Here is a 14,687-nt window from a genome sequence, read left to right on the forward strand (position 1 = left end):
GAGACAGGCTTTCTGTTTTATTGGCATTTGGTAACAACGGAGCAAACTTACCCCTAAGATGCCAACGCTGCGATTTTCCACCATCTAAACACACAGGGGGTAGATTTTGAAATTCATTTCTCGCAGTCAGCAAATATTACCGAGACGTATTTCAGCTAATAACGACACCAAACCCTCCCAACCCAAACGCTGCCCCAGCCTGCCTAAACACCCACGACGCCCCTCCAAGCTCCTCGCAATGCCAGCTATATTTCCCAATCCTTCAACCTTCAATAGGAGTTAAAGACACTCTTTTAAACCTCCTTTTTTTTTTTTTTTTTCCCCTTTGCCCTGGGTAGATTTCTGCTGCTTCTCGTTGCATCCCTCTGCGCGGTTTTGACACGAGAAAGGTGAATTAAAGGCGGTTTCTCTCATGCCTGCCTTCAACTGAGGGACAATTTTCAACCTCCACAACATGGAAAACAGGAAAAAGTTGAAATGCTTCGGTTAGTCTGTCTTGCCAGGGCTTTGGTAAAAAAAAAAAAAAAAAAAAAAAAAAAAGAAATACTTGCATTAAAATTGGCACTGGGAATAAGCAGGGAATTAAGAAAGACAGAAAGAAAGAGAGAGAGAAAGAAAGAAAGAAAACAAAGATAGTAACGGAATAAAACTTTAAAACCATCCTTAGAGAAATAATTTAAGTAAATACGTTTCCTTTATTTTGTGTAGGGATAATTTCAGTCGAGTCTAAGAGCCTTTTCAAGTAATTATTGTTGTTGGAGTACTTGCAGTGGTATAATTAAGGCTTTTTTCCCCCCTAAAAGACAAGTTAACATTTTATTTTTCTCAACACTTTTATTGTCGATTGAGCAGATTTTGGTTTCATCTTTGAACATAAAACCCCAGAAATGGTGCACACAAGTAAATAGAGCTTTGCAGCCTGGCATGGGGATGCTCGATACTAGAATTTTCAAGAAAGGAAAAAAAAAAAAAAAAAAAGGAATCGACTAAAGTATTTTTAGAAGAGAAGCTATCTTCTTCTATGTGTATTTACAGGCGTACTCCCATCTATTGAAGTTTGTAAAGTAAAAAATAACAGGAATTCCCGTTCTTACGTGGACCCCAAGAAGGCGGGAGTGAAGTTGTTCTTGGAAGTTAACATTTTTATCAAGTGCCGTAGAATTTTATGGTCATGATGTGATGGTAACTCACCAATGCACCAGAAATCAATGGCTGATCTTAAATCATTCCTATACTGTACTCAGATTCCTGATGAAAGGAAAATGTTTCTATTATAAGAAAAAACAAGTGGGGATGTGTGTGTGTGCGTGTGTGTGTCTGTGAGAGAGAAGATAATTTATAAATACCCAGTGGAGGAAAGATTTATTAGGAATTCACAAGGAAAAAAAGAACCCCAAACCCTTTCCTAGGTAAACCTTAACTTTTCACTGCTCTGCATTTTTACTGAATGCACAAGGGCAGGGTTTTTCTTTATTTTCCCCATCTATTTCTGTTTACATTTTATTTCATTTTCTAGCATTTAAACAGAATCTTGAGATGCTTAAACTTTGCCTCTTAAAACAACATATCGCATCCTGGTCTATTGTGTATATCGGTTTAATTTGTTACATTCTCCCCCAGAGTACTGCTTATCGAGGAAGGGGTGTATTTTCTGGTGTAACTTCGGAGAAACATTTATTCAGAAAATACCTGTTTATAACAATCTGAAAGAAAACCTATACTGAAATTATTGCCACCGTTCCTTTCTATGTTATTTGTAGCTGAATTTGTCGCTGAAGGACTGGAACATCTGAATAATTTCGGTCTTGTAATTTTGAAGAAACAAAGGCCAAAATAAAAGTGAACTAATGGAGTTAGAAGTTTACATTTTTGCTGCTACGGCACCAGTGGAGTATTTATACCTATCACAAAACGTGGTAAGTTAATAGCCTTTTGGATTCATTTACTATTTTGTAGCACTGAAAAATATTTGCAAGCATATTAAGTGAAGACCTTCGGCAAAGAGCAGCAACATTACCAAAAGATGGAGCAACTATACTAAAAATGACCGGTTCAACTCCTAAAAAGCTTATGCTGGCTTTTTTTTCCGCGATGCCTATGAATCTAAAACATATAAAATAAAGAGCCGAGAAAACGCAGATCATCCTAACGGCTAAGGTGAAGAGCCAGGGAAAAAAATGTCCTGATTCTGTGCGCCCCTTTTCTCCCCGAATTCTTGGAGCCACTCTCTTTTCCAGTCCTGCAAGCGTAAATCTTCGGTTTGGAGATAATTAAGCTGTCCTCCCACCTCCCCCCGAACTAGCAGAAGACAAAACCCGATGGGTTGTTTTTTTTTTTCTCCCCTTTAAATGAACGTTTAAAATAGATGCGTGTCCCACCTCTCACCGCATCCCAGCATCAGATGAACTCTTTTTTTCTTTTTTTTTTTTTTTTTTAGCCTCACATAATTTACCCTCGCGGGGAAAAAAAATAGATGTAACCTATAAAATCGGCAAAATAGCTATAATTAACCCTATATTTTACGCCTCGGGATTATTCATGCTCGCCAGCAAACAGCCCGGTGGCTGCCGCTAATGAAATCAAGGTGTTACGCGGAGCCCCGCGGCCGAGCGCGGGAGACGCGCGTCTAGCGTGGAGCAACGGCGCCACCTAGCGGCGCGCCGCGGCGCCGCAGCCTGCGCGGAGGGGCGCGGGGAGCGGAGGCGGGGGGGGAGAGATGCTGGGGGGGGGGAGCAGAAAAAAGGGGGGGGTGGGATGAAGGACCTGGGGAAATCAAACTAGCCAAAAGCGAGGGGAGGGAGGAAAAAGGGAGGAAAAAGAAGTAAAATGGAGTTTTCCCTCCTCGCCCCAAGTTTTACGCGCGGAAAGCTCTACCATCCAGTCGCTCTACCCGGCAATAAAAAAAAAAAAAAAAAAAGAGGCAAAACGGGTTTGCTTTTGAAAACCGCTATTGTTTCAAATTCCGAGACTAAACAATTGGTCATTCTGCTCTGGAGGGGGAAGGCCAGAGCTGTAAACCGATAAAGAGCTTCCCAAGCCCAGACGTCTCGCCAGAACTTCGAGTGTGTGAGCGTGGGGGTGCCCCTGTGTGTGTGTGTGTGTGTGTGTGTGTTGTTGTTGTGTGCGTGGCTCAGCATTCTGGCAGCCTGGAATTGCTTTAAAGGAAAAAAGAAAAAAAAAAAGGGAAAGGAGAAAAAAAAAAAGGGAAAGGAGAAAAAAAAAAAGAACAAAGGGAATCATCCAGAGCGCTGGATTTTCACGGCATCTGCAAGAGAAGAATAAATTAGCAAAAGTCCCTCCCCACCTTTTCTCTCCCTCTCTTCTCCCCCCTCCCCCTTATTTTTTAACTACCCCCTCCCTTAGGGGAAAAAAAAAAAAAAAAAAAAAAAAAGAGGGGGACTTTGTATGTGACTGAAGCAGAAACAAGAGCATTTACACGTTGGGTTTCCCCACATTCCCAAGTCGTTGTAGTAATTTAGGAGTTCCTGAAAGTTTTCTTGCACTGTTTGCTTTACAGCCGTTTAGTTCCTTAACCTTCAGAAATTTATACCCTATAAAGTTTTATAGCGGTCATATTCTTTTATTGCAGCACACTGCACTGAATTTTCCTTTTTTTTATGACAAGTTACTTCCCTTTCTCTCTCTTCTCTCAGTAAGCTCCAAATATCTTTCTTCTTCTTTTGTTTTCTTTTCAGAGCTGCCCCAAAGAAAGGATTTTTTTAGGAAGTGAAATATTGCCCTTTAGAGCGCCCATTATGTTAAAAATTAGTGGAAAGAGATTCTCGGTTATATTTCTCACTACCTGCTTCCTGCAGGGCTGAGCAGGTCTTAGGGTTTGTTTGTTTTTTAAATATAGAGATAGAAACACTTTCCAAACGCCTGTATTTCTTCATGAGCAATAAAATGTCAAACGAATTTAGAGAAGGAATTATAGGAACCGCTCATTGAGCCCTTGGAAAAAGGAACCGCGTGTCAAATCCGAGGTGATGCCAAGCAGGGAAAGCGGGGTGGGGTTTCCCACTGTTTGTTTTGGGTTTCTAATTTTTCTTTAGCAAAGTTTTCCTTGGGCGGTAGGGGAATAAACCAAAGAAAGTCAAATAAAGCTAGTCCACTCTGCGCCTTTACTTCTGGTCCCGTAAGGCTGATGCGGGAATGCAAAGACTAAACCCTCCAAAACAAACAAATAAACATGCAAACTAACAGCCAACCAACCACCGGTAAATGTAACCAGAAATTAACGGTCTCCAATTTAAAAACCAAAAATAAAAAATACTGAGAAGCGCAGCAAGTTTGCATGGGACCAAGTAAGCACTTGCTACACCGGAGAGGAATGATTTCCATTTGTCGCTGGACATTTTTTTTTTAACCTAAGCAAAAATTGATTCTTATAATACACTTAACGAGCCACTAAAGAACGCAGGAAAACACAATGAAAATATTTCTGAAATTTTAGATGAAGCAGTATAACACAATGACATATAGGTGCTGTTGTTCTAAAATCGATTTTTATTCTGGAGCATTAAACATCTCTGGAAAATACATCCGGGCTGATGCTACAGAAGACAGTTTTCCCAACATTTTTTAAGTAAGCATATTTCCTAATAAAATGAACTAACATTTTAAATTCTATTTAAAAAGAACCTTATATTGTCGTCTTAAAAATATCCGCTCTTTACCACAATTCTAAGGAAAGTGAAAAACGTTTCTAAATCCTAGTGGCCGATGGGTTGCAAACATCAATTAAGTCACGGATACGCTTCTGAAAAATATAGTAATGAGGGTTTAGGCAAGTCCATACTCAGTTCGAGATATGAGGAACACACCAATTCAGCATGAAGCAGATTTGAAATTCATCCATCCTTGAGAAGAATCAAACAAAACTGAAAAAATTGACTGCCCAGCTTAAGCACAGCTAAATCACCTTTTTCGACCCACTATCATTTTTGTTTAAAATAAATCCCGATTTAGAGGAATAAGCCTGCTGCCACCAACTTTTTTCCCCCAGCTCAAAATGTCTCCGAAACTGCTTTTCTTAATTGAGTTTCGAGGAAGGAGATTAGGGGCTTTGACACAGGGTGAAGTTTGGTTACATTTAACTCCCTCCGGCAACAGAACAGTTAAATTTTGCAGCCCCAAGGAGCTACTTCATGATGGAAAGTTTTACACGAGAAAGTCTAGGCATTAAAAAAAAACAAACACAAAACCAACCAAAAAAACTTTCTGACGAATGGTCTTAAACACTTAAAGTCTGGTTTCTTGTCGAGTGGAAGATTTTAATTTATTTTTTTACCCCTTTCAAGAGGAATTGAAGTGGTGGAAGTTTCAGTGCACCGAGGCGCAGCTACTTGATCCTTATCTCTGGATCATGGGGGGGCGGAGGGGGGGGAAGCAGGAACACTTCCCAGAAAAACGCAAATCTGCCTATCGCTTCTTCCCAGAGCAATCTCTGTTCAGCAGATAAAAGTGGTCTCACAAAACCTGACGCTAAGGACACACGAGTTAGCGCTTCTGAAATCAGATTTGCGCTGGGTCGTTCAGAGATACAGCAGAAATAAATTTCTTTTCTGTTTTTTTTTTTTTTCTCCCACCCTATGAAAACAAGCCACCTTACACTCGCCTTGTTCCTAGAAAGCCTCCTGGCAGCTAAACATACAAATTTGCACACGAAGAAACGAGAGAGGTTTATTTCGATATTTTCCATCCACTATCAACTGCAGAACTCGTCGCATACTTAAAAAGCCACAGTAGAAACAGAAAACGAGCTTCAACGTTCACAGAAACACAACCACAAACACATTTTACAATACCCACCATATAATCAACTGGTACTAAACCCCCCCACACCCCCTCCCTCTCTCCCACCTCCCCCCCCCCCCCCCCCTTCCCAAAACAAAGTTAAGTCTTACAGAGATAAAGGGAAACCAGTCCCGCACGGGCGGGTTGGAGAAACCTCCAGCGGATCTGTCAGATGAGAAATCAGCTCCGGCCGGCATGACATGAGACCAGTAAGGTCTAGGTTTGTTACTCTAAAAGCTTCTTCGGGTGAGGATGAGGATGGAGGAGGAAGGGGGGGGACCCAGCGCGGAGCCGCCGCATCCCCCTCCCCGGTGTCACCCGCGGGACGAGGCTCCTTCCCCGGGGAGGCGGCGAGCCCCGACCCCGGCGTGGCACCGGGCCCCGGAGGAAAGCGGGTGGCAATGGGAAAACATGCCGGGAGCTCGCTTCAGGCGAAAAAAAAAAAAAAAGAAAGAAAAAAAAAACAACACCACAAAAAAAACCCCAACCCCACCCCAACAAAACCCTACCGACATTCAAGTATTAAAAGCATCTCAGCAAACAGGAGGGGGAAGAAATACACACAGGCTAGGGTTGGCACTTTATCTCTGCAACAGCCTACTGCTTTAGGAAAAGTCAATTCACAATAAATTATAAATATGCTAGCACTAAGAACACAACCTTCCCCTCCCTTATAGCTCTACTAAGGTAGTTTTTTAACTAGAAAATCCCATTCTTCCTCTCCTCTAAAAGTTAGGAATAAGTTGGCAGGGGTTCTTCCGCCCCTTTTTCTCCTAAATAATTTACAATGCGGCTCTGAGAGTGCCCCCCACACACTCTCTCGCCTCCCTCCCCGTCTTTTCTCCTCTTCCAAGTGACCCAGTATAAAACTACCAGATGAGGAGGTTTGCCTGGAAAGATCCTACTAAACTTTCAGGTCAAAGTCACATATCTGCCATGGCACGATTCAAATAAAAATCCCGCATAATAAAACAAACTAAAAAAAATTTAAAAAAATAAAAAAGAGAAGGATCAAAAAAATTTTTAAAAAAATAAAAAAAGGAAGAAACCCAGCGCAGTTGGGAGTTGGGCTGTCATTAACCGACTACCCCGGTATAAAGTTGGCGAATTGAAAATGATTTGTTGGGTGCAATTAAATGCAAGTCTTACGAATGTGTCTGTCTTGCAGTAGTTTAATTAAATCGTCTGGTTCCTTGGCCACCTCAACGTGTGAGTGTGAGTGTGCGTGTGTGTGTGAGCCAGGGTGTTGTGAATGTTATAGAGAATCATTGTCCTTACGTGGATAAAGAAAGACAGCGAGGTTTGGTGGGGGCTTGGGCCGGGGGTTTTTTTGTGGCCAGTTGTGTTTGCCGTCTTGTTTTCCATGGAGAAAATGCAAGCAGAGAAAGCTGCTGCTCAGACAGGAGCCTGTGTCTATGTTACACTGTAGGGAGAAGAAAAGGGAAAAGGGTGGGGGGAGAAAACAGAGAAAGAAAACAAGAGAACAGAAACAAAACCCAGCATGTGTCCCCAAAAAGGAGCTGCAGTTTTGGCTAAGTTGCCTCCTATGTGGCAATACTAAGAAGATAAAAAAGAATAATAAGCAACATCTCGCATGCAAAGGTGGAGATGGGAAACGGGGAGGTTTTTCCCCTCGTGTCTGGGGGATTTGGCAGCACTACAGTGGGGGTGCGCGGCCGCGGAGGCTGGGAGCTGGGGGGGGAAGGGGGGGTGCTGCTTTTCTGGTTTTTCATTCTTTGCCCTGTTCCTTGTTCATTTTCTTCATTTTCATCCTTCGGTTCTGAAACCAGATTTTGACTTGTCTCTCACTCAGGTTGAGGAGTCTGGCCACTTCGTGTCTACGGTCCCTCGTCAGGTACATATTGAATAAAAACTCCTTCTCTAGTTCCAGGGTCTGGTATTTGGTGTAAGGGCATCGTTTTTTCCTGGAGGAACGGGCGTGAAGCCAGCTGGCAGCTGGGTTAGCTGAAAGAAAAGCAGCAAGATCAATACGATGCAGCTTGAGTGTTTCTCAGAAGGTTTTAATCATGCCATCAAATATTAAGATTATACATACGCATATGCACGCCCGGGTGAAAAATGCTCCCTGCCATAGGAGTCAGCAGCAGGGGCCGTATGAAAATCATACGGGATCGTCAGGGCTGCGCAGACTGGGGGGGGCCGATCCCGAAATACCACTGTCCGCGCACCCCATCCCTCCCCAGTGTGTGTGTGGGGGGGACTGGGACCCCTGTTGTCTGTACGCACGGATTTGTGACTGTGCACACCCATGGCTGGGTGGGGGTGTGTGCACACGCGTGTCTGTGCACAGCCGTGCCTCTGCACACCCGTGTCAGTGCGCACACGTATGTTTGGGTGCACACGTGCCACTGGCAGAGCTCCCCCCACTTTTCCCCAGGTCCATCTATGCCAGGTAAACACCCACATGCACTTATAGATTTGCATAACGCCCATATCTGCACGTTACGCACCATATCTACAAAGAAACCAAGGCAAAAATTATTAATTTTTTTTTTTTTTCCTCAGACCTGTTTTCCCACGTGTCTACAGATTTACTCCTACAGACATATCGCGCAGGAAAAGAGCAGAGAGAGGAGGTCTGGAGAAACCTTTCATAAATCCTGCCTATTTTTTTGCTATGTGGCAAGAAACGGTCTCGATACAATAAACATCCTCTGAGGGCTGGATGGACTCTGCTGCCGGAGATCTGGACAGTGTTACCCAGAGACATGGACATTTGCAGAGCTGCAAATGCAGCCCCAAATAAATAATAGGCTGCCCGTCACCCTCGCGTGTGGGAGAAGTTACGTGGGAATCTTTTGCAAAAAGGACATTTCAGGAATTAGCCCGTTCAAGGCGGGGGGGGGGGGAGAAAACAACATTTTGGGAGCAGAAACCACCCCCACAGACACGACAGTGGTGAAGGTCGCACCCAAAGGTGAAGTGGGTTTAGGGTAAATAATAGAGCATTTGCTAATCACATGCAAATATTAGCTGACCGTTGGGTAACTGAGAGGCGGGAAAGAGTAAAATGAAGGGTTACAGACAGACCACGTATTTCTATTTTATTTCCTTTGCCTCCTCTGAAATTATGACTGAAGCCATAAACCTTTACACCAATTAAATGGACCATTATAAATATATACATACACACACGCGCGCGCCATCAGAACGTTTCCTCTACGTAAAATGAAATATATTGAATATTTTTAAAAAATAATCCGGTTAATCTTCCCCTGTAAGTACTGCCTCTTACAAATTTGCACGGCTATTTCCTTAATGTAATTGACTTGATCTAATATGCAGAATTAAATATTAAAGAGGAAGAAAGCTGTTAATAATTGATACTGTTAATCCTGCTACCCATCCTTTAATGGCAATGGAGGGCTCTGCTCCATAACGGATTTTTATTCGGTTTGGTTTTGTTTTTCGGTCATATTTTGGATCGTTAAAATATAAGATATTTTAAACGCCAGTGTTGCTTCATCTATTCACTAGACACAAATCCCTAAACAGGAAAGTGAATGGGAAGAGGTTCTGGCGCAGCTTTTCTTTAAAATCCAGCAAATAAATTAACAGATCCCTGTGCCATACACAGGGTGGAGATTCATTATTACGAAATACTTTCAAAAATTGAAAGAGTCAGGGAAATTGGTGGAAGTACTTTCTGCAAAACAGCTCCGTCTTCCAGCCCTGGCAGGCTCTCAACATCAGCCCAAATTAAACTATTATTTAAAACAAAATATGCGTCGTAACCACATGCCATAGAAACCACACAGCGTCCTCTTAGCGTGCGGGTCCCTGCACTGACTTATAACTTAATAACATTTTCTTGGACAAGATTTTTATATATTCAATTTCAGGGACATTGAGCACAGAACCTGGATATTTAATTCTCTCAAATCATTCACCTCACGGTTGCAGTTTGTTCTGGATCTCTGCCCAGTACAATAGAATAGGACTTTCTTTTTGTGTGTGTGTGAGTGTGTGTGTGCCTGTGTGTCTGCGTGCAAGTTAAATGATAGGAAAAAAAAAAAAAAAGTCACCATAACATCCTGCACAAGGAGGGGAGGAAATCGTGAGGGACGAAAATATACTGTATTTTTAATCGTACGGTTGCAATGGCAATCTCTGTTGCTGTTCCACGTTGACTAGGGGGGGGGGATAGAAGTTAATTCAAGGGGAAAAAGAATGACTGTGTCAGTGCGTCCTGCACAGACTCCGAGGAGTTCTACCCTCGGCGGGGGCTGCTCCGCTGCCAGTTTGGAAAACTTCGGCTTTCACTGCAAAATATTTACCGTGGGGGTGAAGCCAAGTTTCTCTCTTTGCCTCCTGCTCGGGCTTTGGCTCCGGTTTACCTTTCAGATGGAAACCAGGTACCAGCCGGATCGGCACGAGGTGAAGATACTGATTCTTTCTTACTTAAACGCCATTGCATTAGTCTTATTATTATCACCGTTATTATCATTATTATTAATAATAGTATTATTAATAGCATTACTGATAGCTTTATTAAATATTTTCAAGGCGAGTGATTTTTTTTTTCTATATTTCAGGGGAAAAAAAGGACGAGCCAGCTCGCGGAAAAGCACATGCAGAAGTTTAACTGTTTCCCCAATCTGGCTACATTACAAATAAAAGCTAATTAAGTTGGAAGCACACACACCCCCCCCCCTTCTTTTTTTTTTTTTTTTTAACTAGGAAGGAGCGTGGCTTTGAAATATTCATCCCTTGGACGGTTGCATTTCATAAACAAACACTTAAACAAACAAAGAAACAAACCCGAGGACTACTACTAAAAAACCCAAAAAGACACGACCCCCCCAAACCCGCGAGGAGCTGCGGAGGGGAGCAAGCCCGTCCCCGCTACACCGGAGCGGCGGGCACGGAAAAGCCCCCGCTGCTCTTTACTTCCCCCCCCGTGAACTTTTCCTCCGTAATTTCTCCTCTTTCCCCCGTTCTCCTTCTTCTCCCCCACCGCCACCCTCGGCTCCCCTTTCCCCACCTTTGTTCCCCGACATTTCCCCGCTCCCCCCGTCCCTTCCCCACCGCACCCGCGCAGATTTACTCCCGCTTACTAAAGTGGTCTCTGCTGCCGGAGCCAGCGCTCTGGAGGAAAGAGGATGCCTCGCTCCAGCTTTTGTCCGCTCTGGACTCTGTTTAAGCTCAGAGACGACGCTCATTTTTATTTTTATTTTTATTTACCGGCAGAGACAATGCCACCCCTCTCCCCTCCCCACCTCTCCCCTTAGGTTGGCATCGGCAAGCTGAGACTTTTCTTTAAGCCCTGATTTTAAACTTTACGCAGCATTGTCCCCTTTTATTGCACCTCCTCCAGCTTTTATACTGTTTACTTCCTCACTTTTATAACTTACTTTGATCTGTCCTGTCTTTGTCTTCGCTTCCTTCACAAACTTTATTGTCCTCGAAGCTGGGCCTTTGATTGGAAACGATCCCTTCCCTTGCAGCAGAAGTTTCTAAATTGTACTCCTGTGTTCCCTGTTTATGGACATCCCCGGGACGGCCCAGCAGCGGCTCTGCCTTAACAGATCCCTGCCCGGGGAGGTTCTCTGCTCTGGGTACTGGATCCAGCCAGCTCCGGAGATACCTGCTATCAGATGGGACGCTTTGATGTTGAATATATGGATGGTAGACGGCAGGAAGGGTACCAGAAGAATGTGGATTCAAAGGAGTCCAGGAGGCGCTGAAAACTGGAGGTTTTGGCTGAAAACTACAGGAGGGGAATTCTAGATGCTCATTGTGCCCAGCTTGCCTGGAACTTGTATATTGCCCAGATGAAAATTTAGCTGAAGGCGAGTCTTCACTTTCATGACTTATAATAGAGTCGACATAATAATTGCTAAGAGTCCCAGAAATGGACATTCTCAGACATCATACAAAGCACGGTTCAATGAAGGGAAAAAAATATATAGGACAGATCTAGATTTGTACTCTACCCCCTTCTCCAACTTCCCAGCCAACAAAGTACAGTTGGGCTGCTGTGTTGTGAGCTCCCAGCAAAATGATTGGTCAAACTTTTTTCGTGTGCCTGATAAAGCGTCAGTCTCGGCGTAAATCAATCGAAGCCGAGGGGGCTGCGCTGCGCTGTCATCCGCCCTTGCATTCCATATCAAGGATGGATTGTTTTATGTTTATGCAATGTTGCAAAACGTCAGGAGTTTCGAAAAGCCACCGAACGGCCAGAGCTGGGGCTAATATCCCTTCCTAGATTTGCTCCTGAAATATTATTGGGGGGGTGGGGGGGGGTCCGGAAGGGGAGGGAGGTTGGGGTTTTTTTAATTTTTTTTTTTTTTTTAAAGAAAGATGCTGATGTGCTCGCTTTCCCTTTAATAACCATCATGGGGGAATAGAGATAAAAGCTATTCTTTGCCACTCGGGCTCCAGAGTACGATAGCAAAAAACCCAGAGAATAAGTACAAACCAAGGCGCGCCTGCCCCCCCCCCGCCGTGATTTCATATACATACACATGTGTGCGTGCATTACAGGCATATATACATAAACACAAACATATATGTGGTTTTGTAAAGAAAAAGATGGATCTAGGTAGCCAGAGTGGTGGGGAGGGTGTTATAAATAATTAACCAGCTGGGGTGGGAATATGGATTGTTAACATGGTGAAATAACGTGGGTAAATATGAAATTTAAAATGTCACTGGCACGGACGTGGCATTGCAACTTTGACCAGCAAGCTGCCGAGCCGCAACCCCTGTATACATCCAAAGCCTGCCTTCGACTTTATGCTTAGAGAGATATATATATAAAAACATCTTTCAAATACCTCTGTATATGAACATATGTTCGCATGTTTCACGGCATAATCTCAGGGTCGCTTTGCTTGGGCTAAAATAGTTTCCCACATTGCTGAAATCAGAAGCCTTCATTTAACTTTACAAGGCTAGTAAAATACAGTGCGCCACTGATCCGGCTTTGTTACAGAATGCCTTAAACTTGTGATGGTTAAATAGTTTAATAAAACTTACATTAGCTTTCTTTGATTTTTATAGCCTTGAATTTATTGCCTGTGGAAAAGAAAGGGGGCAAAAAAGGAATCCCTCGCGTTTTCAGTCACCGTGCCCCCCCTCACACCTCACATGTATGTGCCCACGGTGTGTGTGCGTGTCAAGCAACATCCACCCACCCCCCCACCCCCCCCGCTTGCATTTTCCCTGTGTTTTCGAAAAACGCGACGATTTGGTTTTTTTTCCTTCCACCGAAAGGAATGATTGACACGGGGTTAGAGCTCGGTGCGGCTCCCAGCCCAAATGATGGGGGGTAACGGGGTCAGTTTTACCAAGTTATGATGATAAATCCGTTTATTGCAAGATGCTCCGATGGCGTCGTAAATGTTGGTTAAGGAAAAGGTGCTCTCTATGATTACGGCAAAAGTGTTTCTCTGGACTTCAGCTGTAACAGTATGGATCAATTCGCCTCCTTTAATCTATTACCCCTCCGCCCTTCTCCCTCTCACCCCACCACTGAAGGATATTTAAAGTGAAGGGCAAAGAGATTTCTAGGAATGATAAATCATCGCGAATCCTTCCTGAAGTGTATAGAGATGGAAGTCTGTATTAATAGCCTAATAATAACACTGAGGGGTGCTAATAGCCGCCTGAAATGAAGGAAAAATATATTTCGCATTTCTCTCTGTCTGTATGAGAGTCTGCGCGCCTGTGTGTCCATATGTCCAAGCCTACACAAAACGTATGTGGGAAATTGCTATCAGAGGTGTTTTATCGGTACTGGAAGACTGTGAAGGCGCTTAAAAACCTACACTCAAAGTCTTAGATTTTCCCTTATTCCTATAAGCGGTGCTTTTCCATGAGCATCTGCCCTGTAGCCTGATGGAGGGACACGTTTCCCCATGTCCAGGACCAAAGCTCCTCTAAATGAGGCGCTATTAGGAAGCTGTCCATTTTCATTAAAAATAAATAAATAAATAAATAAATAAATCGAGAGGGTTGGGATGATGGGCAAGGAGAACCGGAGCTTAATGCCGGAGGTCAGATTTATTTTTAGTTTTTGCATCCATCAGGGTAGCAAGAGCCCCCCAAGCAGCTCAAAATCCTCCCTGTGCTGGAGAAGCAGATTCAGTCTGCAGGCTCCAGCCAAGGTGAGGTTTGAGGAGTGTTTGGGGAGCCCTCGCCAACCTCTGGGCTAAGACCTTGCCAAGCCAGCCGTGGGTAAATGTCCCCAGGTGAGTACTCCCCACTGACCTGCAAAGTCTCCTCTCCTTCCCGGGGGGGGTGGGTTAATCCAAAGTAACTCCACTTCACCCCTTTCGCGTTTAAACCGGTGAAAGCAGAGAAATCCCCTACCAGTGAGCAGCGTGGGGCAGGATCGCTGCTCTCTCCAGTGCATCTCACACGAACAGGGGTTGTGTGAAATGGGGGGGGGAGGAAATTCCTGCTTTTTCCAACTTTTCACATTTCTATCTCCTTCTCCCCCCCCCCCCCCCCCTTCTTTTAACTTCCTTAAGAGTTGGGGAGGTTTGGAAATGAAAAGACCCTGTGTCATCAGACGTGAAATACGAGCTGGTTGCTCACATTGTCATATTTCTCGGCTTTATTGCCTTTCAGAAATGATTTTTAAAAATCAGACTATTTCACAAGAGATTCGGAGGGACTCTGCAAATGTTATGAGAGCTTGGGAAAGGAAAAGGCTGATTTAAGTGTGTTGTGGAGATTAAACTCGCTTGGCACATGGAAATGTGTTTATACAACTGATGGATAAACAGCCGTGTTGGTAGCAGGGTGTTGAATAAGTATAGATGAAATTATTGAACGTTAATTGAAGCAAAACACCTGTTCTCTGTTTGCTAGATAGATTGGCCATGTCTTACCTGTAATAAATATATTCTTGGAAAAAATCC

The 14,687-nt window shown here is 43.7% G+C and overlaps 1 protein-coding gene across 1 annotated transcript; it reads right to left on the bottom strand.

Moving 5' to 3' along the window:
• Nucleotides 1-4,161: 4,161 nt before the first annotated feature.
• HOXB9 (homeobox B9) lies at nt 4,162-11,901 on the bottom strand. Its single transcript, XM_069786514.1, has 2 exons — nt 11,172-11,901; nt 4,162-7,761 (listed from the first exon to the last, which is right to left on the bottom strand). Exons 1-2 carry the CDS (start codon nt 11,677-11,679, stop codon nt 7,526-7,528), a joined length of 744 nt encoding a protein of 247 aa, XP_069642615.1. The 5' UTR covers nt 11,680-11,901; the 3' UTR covers nt 4,162-7,525.
• Between the last annotated feature and the right edge of the window lie 2,786 nt (nt 11,902-14,687).

The sequence above is a fragment of the Haliaeetus albicilla genome, chromosome 7 (assembly GCF_947461875.1).
Source record: "Haliaeetus albicilla chromosome 7, bHalAlb1.1, whole genome shotgun sequence".
Classification (NCBI taxonomy): domain Eukaryota; kingdom Metazoa; phylum Chordata; class Aves; order Accipitriformes; family Accipitridae; genus Haliaeetus; species Haliaeetus albicilla.